Raw genomic sequence first — 18,435 nt, forward strand, 5'->3', positions numbered from 1 at the left:
GGGCCGTTCCAGTAAATGTGCTCTGTAGGTTGTGACCTGGAGGTGGCGTTTCCCAGCCCACGTAGGGCTTGTTTAGCACGTCCCACCTTGCTGGCCCTTTGCTGTCTGATCTAAAGAGAAAGCGGAGGTAACATCTGAAGATACTTGAAAGGTTTGTCTTCACTTGGGGACCCACCAAGAGTTAATATCTTGATTACAAAACCAGGATGAGCTGCTGTTTTCCTCCTCTGTGCTAATCGTGGTAATATTGCTTCTCTTCTTTCACAACCTTGCAATGGAAGAGGGTGGGGAGGGAAAGGGAGCTTCTTCATTAAGGTTTGGACAATGGTACATCCTGGCGTCCTCTCCTGGCTCGGTGCTATTTCAGCTCCCAGCTTGTCCTTTGAGGCCTTTTGGAGGAAGCTGGCTCACTTTTTGAGCATCCTTCTCTTAAGGGATGCTTGGCAGCAGCCTGGAAAGGGTGCGTTAAACAAAATCTTGATGGAGTTATTCTGGGGAGAAGGAAATGATGCAACAATGGACTTGTCCATTGGAGGAAGTTGGATTTCCGTCAAGGGAGTTATCTAACCTACCTTTCCTTTTTCATAGAGGCTTTTCTGGCCTGTGCAAGAGGGTGTTTAGCTGCTTGAGGCTTGAGGAGAGCAGTTGCTGTAGGTCTCCTTCATCTTTGGCTTGTTAGCAACTACCTGGTTTGTTCCTAATCCATCGCCTTGGGACTATGAGAAGGGGTAGTTGTTGAGCAGGGATGTTTACTTGGGATAGAGCATTGACTTCCCAGTAAGTGCACTGCGCGGATTTGGGTTTCTGCTTGTTGCCTAGGCAGGATGGTTATGACCATTGCCACTTTTGAAGTTGACATCTTTGTTCGACATTCATCTTGAGGTCTGCTTGGGGAATGGAAACAACCGTTTACCCCAGGTTTCTCCTCTGCAGAAGGGCTTTCACGGCTGCTCATTTCTGTAGCTGTGTCTCGGATGCTGGGTGGGTTGGGTGGCCGTCGGCAGCTCTTTCCACCCTCCTTCTGAGTCAGCTCACGAGCTCGACGGGTGCAGCTCGTTCCTGCTCCGCTACCGTCTCGTCGAGGCTGCGATAATGTAAAATGGCACCTTATCAACTTGGGTGACAGAATCGAGCGCCACTTCCTTTCCCCGGCGGCGCCAGGGCTGCTGCAGGGAGGGAGCTGGGCTCCTGTGCAGCCTCCCCGCGCGCGTCCGTGCGGGCTCCTTGTAGAGCCCCATGAATGGAGCAATGGGAACCTCGGAAAGCCGCCGTGTCCGTCACATCCCGGGCTGGGTCTCTGTTCACGGAGTCCAACCGGCTCCGCGTGTGAGCGGGCTGAGAATGAGCGGGGACCCCAGCCAGGGCAGGAGGCTGTTCCATGGCAAGAGGACTGTGCTCTAAGATCACACTAAGAGAGGAGAGGTAATAGGGAATGGTGATCACTGCCTTGATGCTTTTTCTTATTATTTTTAAGTTGCGTGGCATGCAGCTGGGCAAGGGGACAAGCCCACAGTGAGGAAACTCAGCTAGAGAAGTTTCTACTGCTCGGTACCCTGGCCTGGGGATCCTACAGTCCTTGGAGCGGGCAGGATTCCTGTGGGACACTCTGCAGCCTTCCAGCAGGAGGGTGGGATCCACGGGCTCAAGAAACAAAGGAGCAATTTCTACTTTTTTCCTCTCCTTCATTAGCCAGGCAGTAACTGATTCAATTAGGTGCAAAACAAAATGCCAGGAAAAGGATGTTTGCTGCAGAGCGGCGCTGCTGTCGCAAACCCGCTCGTCTCTTGCAGCCTTTTGTTCTGCTTCTTCCACAGATAAAGTGGCTCAGAGACTCTGAGAGCACCAAGTCCTGGGGCTGAGCAGGAGCCGGGCGAGGAACAGGGCTGCTCGGCAGGAGGGTCCTCCCTGGGTAAAGCCCTGGGAGCTGCTGATGTTCCTCAGCTCCTGCCGCCTTCCGCAGGCACCACCGGTGCTGGCCGGGTCTCGGAATCAGGCCTGTTACAGGGAGGGTTTTCAAGAACATGATGAACCTCCGTGTTGTCCCAAGAGCCGTGTCCCTGTCCCAGGTGGATCAGTGCCGGGGTAGCTAAAGAAGCTGGGTCCCCATCCAGTGACACAGGTCCTGATGGGGCTGGCTCTGCCGCAGGATCCAGCATGGGCATCACCTCTCCTGTCGAGGCTGCAGGATCCTTTTGGTGTGTTTCAGCTTAGTGACAGGTAGGGACAGAGTCTCCCCCTCCCTTGGGTCTTTCCTTGTGTCACCTTGCAGCTACTTCAGTTTAAGCAATGGCCAACGCTGGAATTTTCCTGCTTTTATCCATGCTCATCTCCTCCTCTTCTCTATTTCGATCGCCCTGTTGTATCACACACCCCAAACAACCCATGCCGTGATCTTGAGGATCTACAGTTTATTGCTAGGTTTCTTTCTGCTTTTTACCCTTAAGATAATTTGGCTTAAAGATATAGAAGGACTAGCGGGAGAGAAAGCAGGCTGGCCATCCATGTGGGAGACTAGCAACTACGTTCCAGCAAAACACCACTTGCTGGTTCAAAAAGTACAGGCTGTGGAGCGGCAAAGAGTGCATTGGGCCTGGTAGGGGGGTTGGAACAGGTTGAGCAACGCTGTTCATTTGAGCAACTCGGAGCTGGTTTTGTTGTGTAAGGGGAAAGAGGGGGGTTAAAAAAAGAGAGCGCAAAAATGGAGACCTGCCCTTATGAAAAATCAATCTCACTTCTTCAAATTTGTCTCTTGTACTCCCTGAGCACCTCGTGGGCAGAATTGACCTTGTAATTTTAGGCTGCTGGACAAAAGGGAGATATCCTGCAGGGTAGGGCTAGGCTTAGGACATGGTCAAAAATCCCAGTGTGGCTTCATCTTCCCCAGGCCGTAGCTGGGGGATGCTCAGCCCTGCCACGTGGCACTGCAGAGTGACACAGGGATGTGTCACCCCAGAGCAGGTGGCACGTGGGGGTGTCCTGCAGTGTCCCAGCTGCACCTAGGTACCAAGACCCGATTTGCTGCTTCTCCAGGAAATGAGGCTGGAGAGAAGCCACGGGCTGTGGGCCCGGGTGCAGGAGCTGGAGACCCTGAGCACATCTTGGGACCCGGGGCCAACAGGGAGGCTCGAACGCTCCGTGTGCGCTGCCGATGGCATTCCCCTTGGATGGGGAGAGCAACGCTCCTGGGAATGTGCCGTTCTCCTGAGCCTGCTCCATCAGTGACGTAGTCGTGTCCACGCATTGAGGAGGTCAAATCCTACAGTGGGATCACGGGGCTGCTCCTTCCTTCTGCTTTTCCAAGGAGTGTTTTGCTGCAGGCCTGTGCAAACTGCCAGGGCTTCCTGGGCGTTCAGGTGGCTCTGCCGAATGCCGGCCCTCGGCTGTGCTGGGCCTTGGTTCACGTGCTGGATTTGGGACCAAATCCTGGTGTTCCAAGAGCCTGAGCAGATGAGAGGAGCAGCCCTGGCCCCATCTGAAATCAGCAGGCTCTTCCTGCCATCTGTTCCCCAGCTTGCATGGGCACCAGCCAAGGGAAGACACTACAGAAATACCTGTTTTTAGGCAAAATAGCTCGATGTGGGACAGGGACATCTGCAGCCACCTGGCACGTGTCCTGGGAGGAGCGCGGAGCCATGTGGGTGGCTGGGAGAGGTGGATGCGGAGGGGCCTTTGAGAAGCTGCACGCGGCTCTGAGCTCTCTTGGCAGCGGAGAGGTGTGATGAGCGGGACGTGCTCTGCCCATCTGCCAGCCCGGAGCAGGAGGGTGCTCTGTGCCTGGTGTCTGCCGGCTGTCGGGCTTGCGGCCTCCCTGCTCGGCACCCAGTCGTGTCCCCAGGCTCGCTGGGAATCCCGGATGTCGCTGCCAGTGACAAACAGGAGCTGCTCGGAGGCAGCCCCGGACGCTCCCGTTTCCACCTTCTCCTGGTTCCTCTCCTGCAGAGGGGACCTGCTGCAGCCACCTACTCCTTTGGGCATGGAGGAGGACGGGAGCAGCCTCCCCGCTGCTGCTTGGACTGGTTTTTCTCCCTACGTGGGCTGCTCAGTAGCCTTGCAAAGCAGAGGAGCCTTGAAGGCTGATCCCACTGCACCTCGGAAAGGAGAAACCAGATTTATCACTTCCTCTTGTGATCTTTACTCCCAGCTTCGCAACAGCTCAAGCTTGGATTTGTGCCATGATCACAGAGCAGGGACGTTCCCTCTTCTGGCCTGTCTCATGGATTGCACTGTTTGACCGGCCCGGATAAGCTCCGTGCTTATCTGCCCTTGGATCTGGTGTGGGTTTCTGGTGGGCCTGGGCCAGCTGAGTAACATGTTGTGTCTCTCTGACCGTGCAGGACTGGGAGATGCTGGTCCTGGAGAAACTGAAGTGGGACCTCGTGTCCGTGATAGCGAACGACTTCCTGGCTCACATCCTCCACCACCTCCCACTGCCAAAGGACAAGATGGAGCTGGTGAAGAAACATGCACAGACCTTCATTGCCTTGTGTGCCACAGGTGGGTGACTCTGCTGGGGCCGTCCTGCCACGGCGCGTGGGGAAGGCAAGGACAGGTTGAATCTGTGCCCTTATCAGCCTCTCTCTAAGTCACTAGAGCAGCAGTATCTTTGGGGCTTCTTCTGCTGAGACAAGTAGTTTAGGGGAGCCCACAGCTCTGATCTGCAGCCTGTCTTTCCTGTTGCTTCACTCCATTTCTGCCCGCTCGGTCCAGCCCTCACTACTTTTCCAGTCCTGGGTTGTCATGGTGCGCACGCGTCCTTGCTAACGGCTGATTTTTGCCTCTTGTGTCCCAATTCCAGATTACACTTTTGCTATGTACCCGCCGTCCATGATTGCAACAGGCAGCATTGGAGCCGCGATGCACGGCCTCACGGTTTCCCTGAACGATTTCAGCGGGGAGGCCATCACGGAGCTGCTGGCCAGCATCACGGGCACCGAGGTGGTGAGTGTCCCCAGGGCGCCGCAGAGCAGCCTGTCCTCCCTCTGCCCCGTGTTGTTCTGGGGGGACACGTTGTTCGCAGCGGTGCTGAGCCGGGTTTGAGCAGCGCCCAGGGATCGGGGAGCGTCTCCAAACGCAGCAATGGGTCCTGGGGTGAAAACCTTGCCCAGGCCCCTTGCTGGGCTCTGCTCTGGCTGTTCAGCTGCCTTTGAAAAGCACAAAGGGAAGCGGCTGTTGCCCGAGCAGACAGGTGTCGGCGGGATCGGGTGGACGCGGTGGGATGGGAAGCCGGGCTCAGCATCTGCTCATCCCGGCCGGTGTCCGGTTACCCGCACCCGAGCGCTTGGCTGGGGATGTGGGGTGGCCGCAGGGATCTACCTGTCCCTCCTCTGCCCTCCCGCTAGGAAAGGGGGCCACAATCAGAGCCCCAGTCTCCAGGTTGCTGCAGTGAAGAAATCGGGGGCCTTTCTCCTGCCGAGGCCTTTTCTGGCCCGAAAATCCGCTCTTTTCTTCTCCCCGCGCACTGGTGGAGCAGCCGTGCGCGGGGTCGGTTACAGTCCCCCGACAGCAGCGCTGGGAATTGGAGGAGGCTCCTGTGCTGCGGCGGGGGGGCCTGGGCTGGCACTGTCTGGGCGAGCGGAGTGGGGCCGCCTGTTCCCTTAGCACGGGCTGGTTTATTTATTTGTTGTTTGGGCCTTTTTTAAGGAGGGAATCGGCGCAGCCAGCTGCTCTCAAGCTGCTGCGGCGAGTGGGGCAGGGGCTGCAACCTGCCCTGGGAGCAGAGCGGGTCGGAGCCGGCGGAGGGACAGGTGGGAAGCAGGGAAGGGAGCTCAGGAAGGTTCCCTTCCTCCCGCCCTCCTCTTCCTCTCGCCCTGCTGCTTCTGGGCCCTTCCCTGCCCGCGATGGGACTCGGTTTCCCCTTTGGTTCAGCAGGGAGGGACCCCCTTCCTCCAGATGGGAATGCCGAAGCGCCCCCAGGCCGGGGCTGCTTCCCTGCTGGATGTGCCGGAGGTTGGTGCTGCGCCCTTGCTGGGAATCCCGCTGGATTCCCGACAGCTCTGTGAGGAGCAGCCGCCCTGCAGGACCCTGGACCCCCTGCTCTGGGCACAGCAGCCCTCGTGCCCCGATGCAGCTGCCCACGCAGAGCCTGACCGCAGCTTTTCCACCCGTGCCCCCCTCGGCTCCCCTTGGGGTCGGTGCAGAGACCACGGGAACGGCCCCCGTTAGACAGTGCCGAACTCGAGGCAGGGACCCCCGGTTCCCCGGGCTCGCGCCATCCCCGCCGCCCCCGTTGTGGCCGTTGCGCGCGAGCCGCCTGCGGTGGAAGGGCGAGAGGCTCCGCTTACTGGAAACAGCCCCGGGAAGGGGAGGTGGGCGTTGCTATTTTTGCTCGCCACATCCTCTGACAGTTTCTAAGAACCAGTGGTGGATTCCTGGTAAGAGATTTCGGTGTGTGACAGCGTCCCGCGCGCGGTGGCCGTCCCGCGGAGCCAAGTGCCACCTTTCCCCAGGCGGGTCCCTGCTGCGGCTGTGCCGAGGCCCTCGGTGCGTCCCGGCTCTGTGTCACCTGCAGGAGTTTCCTCGTCTGGTCATAGCCCGGGGGGAAGGAAGGGGCCTGCCTTCATTCTGAGAATAGGCCTTGGCTTTACTACAAGCAACGGGCTCACGGGGCTCCTCTGCGTCCTGCTGCCCGTGGGGCTCGTGTGTCCCCTCAGCCCCAGGGAGGCTCCGGTGAGACCCTGCACTGCAGCCTGCGGTGGCCGGACGCCCGGGTCCCGTTCCGTGGCCCCGTCCCCGTGCGCACACGTGCGGGAGCAGCTCCGGGAGCGGGTCCGGGAGCAGCAGGGCGGTCGCTGGCCCTGCTCACTCCTTCCAGTGTCGCCAACAGCCGCGATGCCGAAATCATGTGTTGCCTCCCAGCGAATATTTGGATGCTGGGAGCTCTGCTGGGCTCTCATGGAAAGAAAAGAGCCAGAGCAGAGCCCTTTGGAAAGGGAATAAAGCACAACAGGGTGGAGATGTTTCCACCCTGATGAAGCTTTTTTTGTCCTCTGGGTGCTGAGATGCTGCAGGGTCACAGACCAAGTCCAGCAGCCGTTGGGAGCTGCTGGCCAGGTGCTCTCAGCCCTGAGGAACTGAGGCCTCCTGACATGTCTCCTCTCCCATAGGACTGCCTGAAGGCCTGTCAGGAGCAGATCGAGGCCGCCTTGGCCGAGAGCCTGAAGCAGGTGTCCCAAAGCCAACAGGAATACAGAGCCACCAAGACTGCTGCTTACCCTGCCAGCCAGCCCACCGGAACGCCGACAGACGTCACGGACATCAACCTGTGACCGGGCTCCCCTTCCCGAGAGCCGCCCAGCCCCATGAGAACAGGACCTTGCCCTGGACACCCAAAGGTCTTTGGCTTTCACCTACCCGTCCATTAACTCTGTCCATCTGGAGCCTGCTGAGGATTTGGTCGTCTTGCTAAACGCACAGAGAGGGCTCCGTGCTTGTCCATCTCTGCTCCTAGTGCTGGAGAGGGGCAGCAGGAAAGTGTTTTGGGGACCCTCGGGATGAGCCATCAAGGTGGGTGCAGGAGGCTCAATGGCTTCTGCAGGTGGCAGGGCTGAGGTGACCATTTCATGGAGGTGGGACTCAGGAGTAGCTGGGGAGGGGGTGCAGAATCCAAAACGAAGTTGTAAAAAGTTTCTCAGTTCGCGTTCCTCTCAGCCCGGGCGGCCGCTGTTCGCTGCCTCCTCGGTACTGTTACCACTTCCAGCCCTGCGCGGGCCATCAAAAATGTATAGGGAGCCTCTTCCTTGGCTTACACAACCAAAACGCCCATAACCCCCCACCTCGTGCTGCAGGACCGCGTGGCTCATGAGGGCAAAACAGGAGTCCGAGCCCTCGGGGATCCCTTGGTCCTCATCGTGTAGAACCAGGTAGTTGGGGCCCCGGGGGGAGCGAACGACGCGTCTGCTTCTGCTGGGAGGAGGAGCGTGTGCCTTGTTTCTTGTTGCCATTAGATTTGGGATTCGTGGGTTGCTGGCTTGCTTTGGGGAAGTGCCCCCAGCTGCGCGGACAGCGGGAGAGGAGACGCTCCGGCCTCTCGGCGAGGTCTGGGGACAGCGGGGACAGCGGGGACAGCGGCTCCGGAGCGCAACCACTGCAACTGCCTTGGCTTTCGCTGCCCCACTGAGGCTGCTTAATTTATTATTAACTGCTGGGAAATGGGGAGGGAGGGAGACTTGAGTTTCCTTGCCATGGGGCCGGCTTCCTCCCCTTCCAAAAGTGCCTTTTTGTCCCCTCCATTCCCTGAGCGATGGGGACTCTCGGAAGCTGGTTGTTTGTTATGTTTTTAGATAGGTGAGCCATCAGACTTGATTTTAACAAATACCTTTGTGCTGCTATTGTCTGAAATGCGCCTTCGCTCCTCCCGAGCAGGAATCTCGACTCACGTTGTGGAAGGGGCTGGTTTGCATCTCCGTCAGGGTTTGCGTTGTATCCTTGTAGGGTGGGGAATCCGCTGCACACTTCAGTTGGAAAAGTGATTGCGTTTTTGTTGTGTTGTCGTTGATCCTGTTAGTTTTTATAAAAGTGTTTTTTAAAAAAAAAAAATAATAATAATGCTGCTTTTCTAAGAGAGGACCATTAAATTGTAGTATTGTGTTAACAAAGAGAAGCTGGGGAGACTCTGCAGGGATGGGAGGCAGCGGGTGGCTGCTTGGTGACCTCTGGCATGTGGATCCGTGGCTGTCCCCTTCCTGCGGGGGATATGGAGGATATGGAAACCCTCCTTTCGGATGCCACTGGAAACAAAAGTCTTAAGCTGGTGGAGGAGGCCGGGGCTGCTGCTCTTCCACTAACGTTTGTCAAAAAGCGCCGTCTGCCGCTGGCTCCTGCTAGCAGGGAGGGTAGGGGGGAGTACAGAGCCTGTCTGTGCAAAAGGAAAGAAATTATATATATAAATGAGTTTTTAATTTAAGAGTAAACTGGTTTGGTGTTCGCATGCAAGAGTCCCACTGCTGGGAGAATCAGAGGGCCATATGATGTTGCAATAAAGTATTTTAAGGAAATGTTAATGCATCCAGGTGTTTCCCTTTGGAAGTTGCTCTGCGGAGGGCTGGGGGCAGCGAGGACCCCCCTGCTCCCGTGGGCTCCACGGGCCTCCCACGCGCCGGAGCGGCAGGAAAGGCAGCGGTGAGAGGGGACCCGGGGCTGTGGGGCCAGGACGATGTCACCAGCCCCACGGGCGCCCCGGAGAGCGCCCGTCCCGGCCGCTGCTCGAGGTAGGTGCTGCTCGAGCTTCCTCAAGGGAAGGGAGGGTGAAGAAGGCCCAAACGGGACCGTGGTGCTGAGCACCTTCCTGCAGGCAGGTCCCAGCAGGGAGCTGCAGCCTTTGGAGCCTCCCTCGCCGCAGCACAACCTGCACCGGGGGAGCGCGGGCAGCACGCGAGCCTGGGGAATCTCCCGCCAGGATCTGGCTTCCTTAAAGGAGATCAAATCAGAAAGATGGGGAAAAGCACAAGGCGCTGTGGGGTGCGAGCAGCCCCTGGGCTCCGTGTGCTGCCTGGTTTCGTGCAGCTGCTGCTCCCTCGGGAGAGCATGGAGAAGATGCCATCCCGAGCGAGGCCCTGCGGGGTCCAGGCGGGATGGACCTGGGCCCAGCCTGCAGGACGCTGCCGTTTGCAAGGCCTGGGTCTTGCAGAACCTCAGACTGCTGCAGCGGCGCCTGCGCCCTCGGCAGTTCCCCAGGGAAGTGCAAGGAAAGGCAGCGAGAGCAGGAAAAGCCCCACCGGGGTCTCCAGGGGAGGGGACAGGCGTGTGGGACAGCCCTGAGCCGGGGTCTTTGTAAACCTTGCTGAGGAGCAAAGCCCAGGGCAGAGCCCAGGCCAGGGCTTAAACAAAACACCCCCTCCCTGGGGCAGAGGGGGTTTTGGGGGAAGGAAGTGGCAGGAAAGGCCCGGGGAGCAGGGAAGTCTCCCTTGGGAAACCTTCCAGCACCTGCAGGAGCCTTTTCAGCCCTCGCACCCTGGGGAACCTGCTCGGACCTCGCTGCCCTTTCTGCCAAACGGCACCTGCTCTTCTTGGTGGCGGCCACTGACGGGACAAGGTGTAATGGGTATAAATGAAAACAGAAGTTCCATATGAGGAAGAACTTCTGTACTGTGGGGGTGACAGAGCACTGGAACAGGCTGCCCAGAGAGGTTGTGGAGTCTCCTGCTTTGAAGATCTTCAAAACCTGCCTGGGTGTCCCCCTGGGCCACGCGCTCTGGGTGTTCCTGCTGGAGCAGGGGGGTTGGACTAGATGGTCTCTAGAGGTCCCTGCCAACCTGGAACCTTCTGTGACTCTGGCGGATCCGCAGGGAGCCTCCAGCTCGTGGCTTTGCTCTGCCACCCGCTGGGGACAGCGCCAGGAGCAGATGGCACCAGGCAGTGCCACGCTGTGGGCACAGCTGACGGAGGCCAGACTGGGGGGCTGAACCGCCCGGGACTGGTGGACAGAGATCAGGTTTTATTCTCCAAAATGGGAAGAGGCCAAATGCTCCTGTTCTGGTGGCCACAAGGGACCACTCTGTCCTGTGAGAGCAATGTAAGGAAGGCAGTTTGCGTCACTGGATGCTCCCAGAGCCCAGTTTGGAGCTACAGAATGTCCATGATGAAACTCCATGCAGCTCCCACAGGCTCTGCTCACCCGTGGAGCTCCCAGCTGCACCAACCACCATCCCTGGCCCGTTGACAAGTCCCTGGAGCAGGTCGGGGCTGCAGCTTTCCCCTTCCTCCCCCTCACTCCATAGCCACCAGCTGCTGCCCCTCCACGTCCCGCGTCTTGGAGTTCATCAGCTCCCTCCGGATCTCCAGGGAGATCTGTGGGTGGCTGTGGACCTTGAGCAGCTCCAGCAAGGCCTCCTTCTGCTCCGAGGACAGGTCCTCCTTGTAGCGCTGGGTGAAGGCCAGGAAGCTCTGGTGCCACAGGACGGGCAGGACGCGCTGGTCCGCGCGGAAGGCCAGGAAGTGGAAGACGAGCGCGTCCACCACGCGGAAGGGCAGCGCGTACTTCTTGTCGATGAGCAGGCGCAGGAAGATGCTGTTGGCGCCGCTGTACTGCATCTCGGCGATCTTGAGCATGGCAGCGCTGCGGGACGGGCACGGCGGCGCCTCAGCCCCGCGGCCCCCACGACACGGCTGCACGGGGGCTCCCTTCTCCCACGTCAGCTCCTGCCTGGCTCCCGGGCAGAGAGCCAGGGAAACCTCCTCCCAAACCTCCACGAGGCCCAGGGACGGATCCTTTGGGAGGCACCCCCTGCCTTACCTGGAGTGCAGGACGGGGATGGAGCACTTGGTGAGGATGCTGCCGATGATGATGGCCTCGCGCAGGGTGCACGTGCCCGACTCGCACAGGGGGATGAGGATCCCTGCAGGGGAGGACGCGTTAGGCACTGCAGGCCTTAAGCACAGCAGGCAGAGCTGCTTTCTGTCCCAGGACACATCTGTTCCCAGGATATTGGCAGTTCCTCCATCAGTTTATGCCACGGGAGTCCTAGCATCTCCTTCCACCCTCTTTGTCGCGTGTTTAGCGCTGTGTTTGAGACATGCACGACCCAGGGAAGATGCTACCTTTGAACCAGGCTCCTGGCTTGAACAAGGCCTTCTTCAGAGCCATGTAGAGGTGGAAGTTGAGGCGCTTGTACTCAGCAATGTCATCCCTCACCCGAGGCAGCAGCACCAGGTTGTAGAACCTCTGGGCCATCCTTTCTTTCAGGTTGGACGAAAATATCCTGGAAAAAGCAAAGCATGGAGCAAGGTGTGATCTATGCAGTGCATGAGCAAGGTCCTGGGAACATGTAAGTGCAGGTAGTTCCCTTAAAACACCTGAGCTCGGGGATCTGCCAGCACTCCCTCCACCTGGGCAGGATGCAGGTTAGTGTTTTATTAACATTTTTATCTGTTATCAACTTGCAAGAAGAAAAAGCAAATTAAAAAAAACTGCAGTCCACAACTCCCACACCCAGTCCTACCTTGTTGCTTGATACATGGCAGCTGCTGTCCATGTCTCTGGCTCTGTGATATAGAGAATCTGCTCCCAGTTGGATAAGGCAGGAATGATTTTAAAGGCCTTGGGGAGTTTGCCACTCCTATATTTGGACAGAACCTTTAAAAAAGAAGAAAGAGATGGATGCGAGCAGGGCTGTGACGGAGCATAAGTGACAGAAGGAGCGCTGGGATCTGTGAGGATTTGTTGAAGCCTCAAGCTTCACTCATGCAAAAGCCCTCTGGGGACAGCAGCGAGTGACGCTCCAGGCTGGAAAGTGCCTGGGGTGGCTGCACTTCCCTGTGCCCTTCCTGTCCTTACCTCCCGCACACCCCGATAGACCTCCAGGACGCGAGGGTCGAGCTGGGGCAGGGGGCAGCCTGCAGCTTCCGAGAGCGCCGACTCCACCTCCGTCTGCTTCTCCGTGATCTTCTCCATGATGATGTCGGCCAGGGTGCGTCTGCGAGGGGGGGAAGAACATGAAGGAGTCGGGGGGGGCAGGATCTGGATACAGGATCCTGGCAGGGCCTGGGAGCCCGGGGGGAAATGCAGGATCCTGAGGGGGGGATGTGGAAGCCTGAGGCGGGATGCAGGATCCTGGGGGGAGGGTACAGGATCCTGGTGGGTGCCCGGGATTCCGGGACGGGGGGGACACTGGGCCCTGTCCCACCTCAGCGGCGGGTTCTTGCTCATGAACATCTCGATGGCCTTCTCGTCCTCGGGGTCCACGGGCACCTCGTGGCTCCAGTTCCGCGCCTGCTCCAGCGAGGGCCACTCTTCGTCCCCATCCTCCTCCTCCTCCTCCTCCTCGCTGCCGAGGCCGGGCGCCGCGGGGCCTGCGGAACACGGGCCCTGCTCAGCGCCCGCCTCGGCGGCCCCGCCGTCCCCCCCTCCGGGCTCCCGCGGGCCTCACCGAGCGGCGCGGCGGGCGCGCCGGGCCCGTGCTCGGCCTCCAGCTCGTGCTGCTGCCGCCGCGCCTGCTCCAGGATGCGGCGCGACAGCCGCGCGTCCACGTAGCCGCCATCGCCGCCGTCCTCCAGCTCCGCGTGGCGCCGCTTGAGCCGCGCCGGGCGCCGCGGCGCCTCCGCCCGCAGGATCTGCTCGGCCAGCGGCAGCGCCTCGGGCTGCGGCGAGGCCCGGGCGCGGGCCCGGGCGGCGGCGGGGCCGCCTCGCGCCTTCGGCATGGCGGGCACGGCCGGAAGGGGCGGCTGGGGCGGCCGCGCGGCGCCGCCTCGCGCTCGGGCGCCGCTTCCGTCGCGCGCGCGCCATGGGGGTCACGTGGTAAGGGGGGCCCGCGCGTGTGTCTCTCGTGGGGACCTCGGGGGGGGGGTCACCCGTGGGGGGTAACAGTGCGTGTCCTCCTAGGGGTCCCCCTTGGGGGGTGTCCCCGTGGGCACTGTCACGGGGGCAGCACTGGGGTGTCCCCCCCCCCGTGTGTGTTCTCCGTGAGGGAGGGTCCGCTGCCGCGCGTGGGTGCTGTCCCCGGGGGGGCACATTGAGGTCCTGCCATTGCAGAGGGTCCCCCCATGGGCACCATTGCGACGATGGTGGGGGTGACTGCGGGTGCTGTCCCGGGTGGGGACACAGCAGGTCTCGGCGCCGTCTGCGGTGCTGTCACCCCCACGGTGACCCCGCCGTGTCCCCCCGTCCCCGCAGCGTGGCGCAGGTGCCGGTGGCCGAGGGCAAGAGCGTGCAGCAGACGGTGGAGCTGCTCACGCGCAAGCTGGAGCTGCTGGGCGCCGACAAGCAGGGCGCCTTCTGCGTGGACTGCGAGACCTACCACACGGCTGCCGCCACCATGGGCGCCCAAGGTGAGACCCCACGGCACGGGGACGGTGGCCGGGGCTGGCCCGGGGCTCGGCCTTCGTCCCCTGCTCCGCACCAAAGTGGTGGTAGTGACACGGAGGTGCCCTGTGGAGCATTTGGGATCCCGACTCTTCCATGGAGTTGAGGCGTTTCTCGCAAGGTGCCCCCACCTTGTTTGTCACCTCGAGCTGTTGCAGGCGACGGGTGCTCAACCTGCTGCTGGTAAAAGCTCTTCCCCTGCTCAAACGCTTCACGCTGCTGATCCCTTCGGCAGCTGCGTGGGGTGTCCGTGGATGGCCCGCTCGTGTGGCATTCCCGCTGGGCATCGCAGGGCCCAACGGGAGAGCTCAAAGACGTGAATTAGTCTCCTCCCTTCCCAGCGTGTGGCTTTTAATAGCGTTGAAGAGCCAGCGTGAGCGTTGAAGAGCCGGTGTGAACGTCCCTGCGTGTTTGTGTGGCTGCAGAGGCCAGCACAGAGCCCATGCGCAGTGGCGACTGCTCTGCCTGCTCCGTTCCTGGGTTTTCCTGACAGACCTGCAGGCTTGAAGCTGCAGAGGAGGTTTTTGCTGCATCTGTGGAAGGGCTCGGAGCGGCTGCGTGAGATTTCTCTTTCCTTCAGGGCAGACAGGCAAGCTGATGTACGTGATGCACAACTCCGAGTATCCCCTCAGCTGCTTCGCGCTCTTTGAAAACGGCCCGTGCCTCATAGCCGATGCCAACTTCGATGTCCTCATGGTGAAGCTCAAAGGCTTCTTCCAAAACGCCAAGGCCAACAAGATAGAGAGCCGGGGTACCCGCTACCAGTACTGTGACTTCTTGGTGAAGGTGGGCACGGTTACAATGGGGCCCAGCGCCCGGGGGATAGCTGTGGAGGTAAGGATTGCCTTTAAAGGACACAAAATACAAGTGCTGATAGAGAAATCCCGTGCTAGGAGCCAGACTACAAATCTGGAGCCCCTTTTCCTTCTCTGTATTGACTGCCTGGTCTAATGGTCAGCATCAAATGGGAATTTGTATACTAGTTTCTGGCAGTTTGTATCAGGTGTATCCATGTAGATGTGAAATTTATCCCTTTTCCATGGCAGGGTTTAATTCAGACGCCTACTTTGGGGGTCAGCTGCAGCTGTGGAAAAGCCTCTCATTGAAGTGCCAGCAAACCAAACCTCAAAGGGATGCCATCAAACTAAAAAGACACTTAAAGTCCTGACATACAACACTAGCAGCTTTGGGTGATTACACATACCAAAGGGGACAAAACACCCTCCTTAGCTGATGATTTAATGCTGATTTGGGATTTGCTTCCTTTTCCTATGCTGAGCAGACAGCCCAGCCCCTTGGGCAGCCCAGGGGAGAGCAGAGTCCTCCTGCCCTGGTTCTGTGTGCACTAAAGTCCTGAGACCTCCTCTCCTGGACATTTAACATGGGCATGAACTTATAGGGATTGCTGGTTTGTTCGCAGCCCATCTTGTTCATTTATGTTTGCCCTTCCTTCTGTTTTATGATACATACTCTCATCTCTTTTCATGAGAACTAATATATATCAATTTGTAACCAAAGCACTGAAAAGTTGGTCTCTCAGTGTGAAACCTTTGGCTAAACGTGTATTTCTAGCAAAGCAAAGGGAAGTCACGTTGTTGCCCGTGGGATTGTTGGCCGTGTATCGCTGCGAGCTTCAGCGTGCTGGTTTCTGTTGCCAGGTCGAGTACTGCCCCTGCGTGATAGCCAACGACTGCTGGAACCTGCTCATGGAATTCATGCAGAGCTTCATGGGGAGCCACACTCCCGGCATCCCGTCGGTGTTTGGCACCAAGCACGACAGCATCTACAGCCCAGCAGACACCATGGTCCAGTACATGGAGCTGTTCAATAAGATCCGCAAGCAGCAGCAGGTGCCCGTGGCAGGAATCAGATGAAAGCACTGCCTGAAGCCGTGTTTAAAACAACTGCATCCTCTTCCCTGGATTCTATGGATCAGGCACCTCTCCCAGAAGCAGCACTGGAGCCAGCCCAAGGTTTCATTTGGTTGGATTTCGAGGTTTGTTTTTCATTTGTTTCTAATCTTTCCCCTGTTTTAAAGCAAAGGTCTGGAATGCTACGAATATTTCTTGTTGTCGTCTTTTTCTGGGAGTGTCTGTGATTGGCACGTGGCTGAGATGATTCTAAGTGCAGTGCTTCACGCAGGGAATTATCATTTGCCTTGCATAAGGAGGAAATGGGAGAAATTCCAGCCAAATACATGCAAGGGTAGAGTTTCCTTGACTGTAAACAGCTACTGAGGGAGATTTTTAGATGTCCGTGTGAAAGCATCTTGTTATTTTTCACCAAAATAAAAGCTGTATTTTTGAGAGGAGATGGAGTCTTTGTGCGCATCAAGTGTGGTGCTGTTTGTGGTGTTTTGCTTTTAAGATTTTCTAATGTGTGGAAACAATTGCTTATCAGAGTTTTATCTTTGATTTGGTTCAAGAGCTTTATAACCCTGAAGCAAACTAATTTCCCTGTGGAAAAATCTACAGGAATTCTTGCATTCATATTATGGGTATGTTCTTAGCTTGCCTTAATCTTTTGCATCTGATGGGAGTATTAAAATGTTCTACCTCTCATATGACTCCAGTGAAGCCTAGTGATAAATGTCTGGCAGGAACCCTCTCATGCACTGAAACTGAATACCAGCCACTTTATCTTGCTGTTTGAAAGGTATCTAATAAATGTCCCATTCTGATACATCATTTCTCACCTAAGAAATCCTGGTGACTTCAGCAGATATACCGAGTAACGAAATATTCGAGGAGTAAGACCTGAAGATTTATTATTAAGGCTTTACTATGTGATATCACTTGAATATTTCGCAGTGGTGATTTATTTTTACAGCACAAAAACCAGGGAAATTAGATCCCTTTTGAGGCATCTGTCCCCTTGGTATTACCCATTCAGTATCTGCTTGGGTTGTAGTTGTAATGTTTTCTTTCTTTCCTTTTTTTACTCATTCTGCCACTAACCTTTGTGCTGAAGTTCCCTGGCAGAGCCATCCCAGGAAATGCAAAGGGCCTTTTCAGGGTTCCAAGTCCAGAACCTATGTCTTGGACAAAAAGAGAGGATGTGGAGAAGGTATAAAGACACTTCTAGGAAGGGAGACTTGCAAGGAGGACAGTGGGTACCTGGTGCAGAAGCAGTGTGTATCTTCCTGTCAAAAAATATTGTTGGTTGCTTACCTATACAAGTCTTAAAGAATCTGAAGAGCAAGCAAAACAGAAACGTTCACCTAAATAAATTTCCCTATTTAAAATAATAAGTTTAAAATAATAAGGGGGAAAATAAGCTGTTATGTTACCTTGATTTGCTAACTGGAAAAGAACTAGTTTAGATATGTTTTCTTTGTGATTGTCTTTTATATCTGTAAACCTAATTAACTGCTAGAGTGCCTAGAGCTTTTAGTTGGGCATTTAATAAATTTAACCAGCACCAGTCCAGAAAGACCTGGCTGATGAACCATAATAAATGGCATAATGCACAGTAAGTGTATTGGAAATTCCAGCATACTGGGATTTTGCATCTCTTAGCTCAAGTTCATAACTTGCACACTGACTTCAATGAGACTGTTTCACTGCTGCTTGGAGAATCTGACCTGATATCCACGCACATGGTTAAATGTGCCTGGGAAAACTTATAAAAACAAAATTTAATCTTTGTAGAGATAGTTATTTCTGTCCTGTTTCCCTTTTTCTATCTTAAGGTTAAAAAATATTGCTTTTAATGACCAGATTGGTCATGGTAAATGTGGCTAACGCTTTATTAATTCCCCAAAGATACGTTCTGTAACCAGAGATGTCAAAACTACAGTCACGTGTCTTAAAATTACAAAATATGTCCTGGGAACTCTGGGCACCTCTGTTCTCTTATTAATACATTGTACTGTTCTTAGAGTAATGAAACAGGATCCCTTGAGCTACATTCTGCCTTCAATTACACCACCGCAGCCATTGACGTCAGTGAGTTTCCACGCGTGTGAGGACGGAGAGCGTTTAGCCTTGTGCCTTGGCAAAAATGTGTGTTGATGTAACAGCATTCTGTAAATAGGGCAACACGTGCCCCACACAAGGGGCTTTACTCTGGGGCTTTTTACTTCCTTGATGGACAAAATGCCTGTTTTTCAGTCTTCTCCTCCTTTCTGCCCCCCCAGCATCAATGTGGCAGGTTAATGTGGGTGCAAACATGCTAGTCTGCATCTTAACAAGTCTTCAGGGGCTTTTAATCGTGTTACCATAATGGATTGAGCCCGTGTAATTGAAAACCATCCTAATTTTGCCTGTCAAGGCATGGTCTGGAAGGTTGTTCTCTTGCTGCTTCCCAGTGTTTCTCCTGTGAATATAAAATCCAAAGGGAAAGGTTGCCGAGGTATATTCCTCTGTGTGGATTTTTCACCCATGCTTCTGCACTTCTCAAAATCACTGGCAGTGTTGTTGCTTTCAGAGAATTGAAGCCTGACCTAGAGGGAATTAGGGGCCTTGGGGATACCCTTGCAGTATTGTAACTCCCCTCCCAGCCCAGCTAAGTAGAGGTTAAGTAATGCTTCCAGGGTCACACGCCATTTCAGTGGCAGAGAGAAACTCCTAATCCCCAAACCACACTGGGGATCCTGTGGGGTTCTGCTTTGTTTCGTGCTGTGGCATTTTTATGAGGAA

General features: G+C 56.4%; 3 protein-coding genes across 4 annotated transcripts in view; 2 read left to right on the forward strand and 1 right to left on the reverse strand.

Annotated features, from left to right (window-relative positions):
• The window catches only part of CCND3 (cyclin D3), a 36,012-nt gene extending 28,228 nt beyond the window's left edge, over positions 1-7,784 (forward strand). For both annotated transcript variants that reach the window (XM_088534443.1, XM_088534442.1), the window contains exons 3-5: positions 4,335-4,494; positions 4,796-4,938; positions 7,104-7,784. In XM_088534443.1, the coding sequence (XP_088390569.1) occupies positions 4,335-4,494; positions 4,796-4,938; positions 7,104-7,265 (465 nt within the window). In that variant the 3' untranslated portion in view covers positions 7,266-7,784. The remainder of the gene's footprint in view (positions 1-4,334; positions 4,495-4,795; positions 4,939-7,103) is intronic.
• Positions 7,785-10,568: 2,784 nt separating this feature from the next.
• Positions 10,569-13,134, reverse strand: BYSL (bystin like). Its single transcript, XM_088534452.1, has 7 exons — positions 12,864-13,134; positions 12,621-12,786; positions 12,272-12,410; positions 11,937-12,070; positions 11,536-11,696; positions 11,231-11,333; positions 10,569-11,053 (listed from the first exon to the last, which is right to left on the reverse strand). Exons 1-7 carry the CDS (start codon positions 13,132-13,134, stop codon positions 10,705-10,707), a joined length of 1,323 nt encoding a protein of 440 aa, XP_088390578.1. The 3' UTR covers positions 10,569-10,704.
• A 79-nt stretch (positions 13,135-13,213) lies between these two features.
• On the forward strand, positions 13,214-16,099 carry MED20 (mediator complex subunit 20). The gene is made up of 4 exons (XM_088534451.1): positions 13,214-13,231; positions 13,607-13,761; positions 14,376-14,629; positions 15,454-16,099. Exons 1-4 carry the CDS (start codon positions 13,218-13,220, stop codon positions 15,667-15,669), a joined length of 639 nt encoding a protein of 212 aa, XP_088390577.1. The 5' UTR covers positions 13,214-13,217; the 3' UTR covers positions 15,670-16,099.
• The last annotated feature ends 2,336 nt before the right edge of the window (positions 16,100-18,435 follow it).

Source organism: Tinamus guttatus, unplaced genomic scaffold (assembly GCF_059628265.1).
Source record: "Tinamus guttatus ecotype Peru unplaced genomic scaffold, ASM5962826v1 Tinamus_guttatus_pri_ptg000563l, whole genome shotgun sequence".
NCBI lineage: Eukaryota > Metazoa > Chordata > Aves > Tinamiformes > Tinamidae > Tinamus > Tinamus guttatus.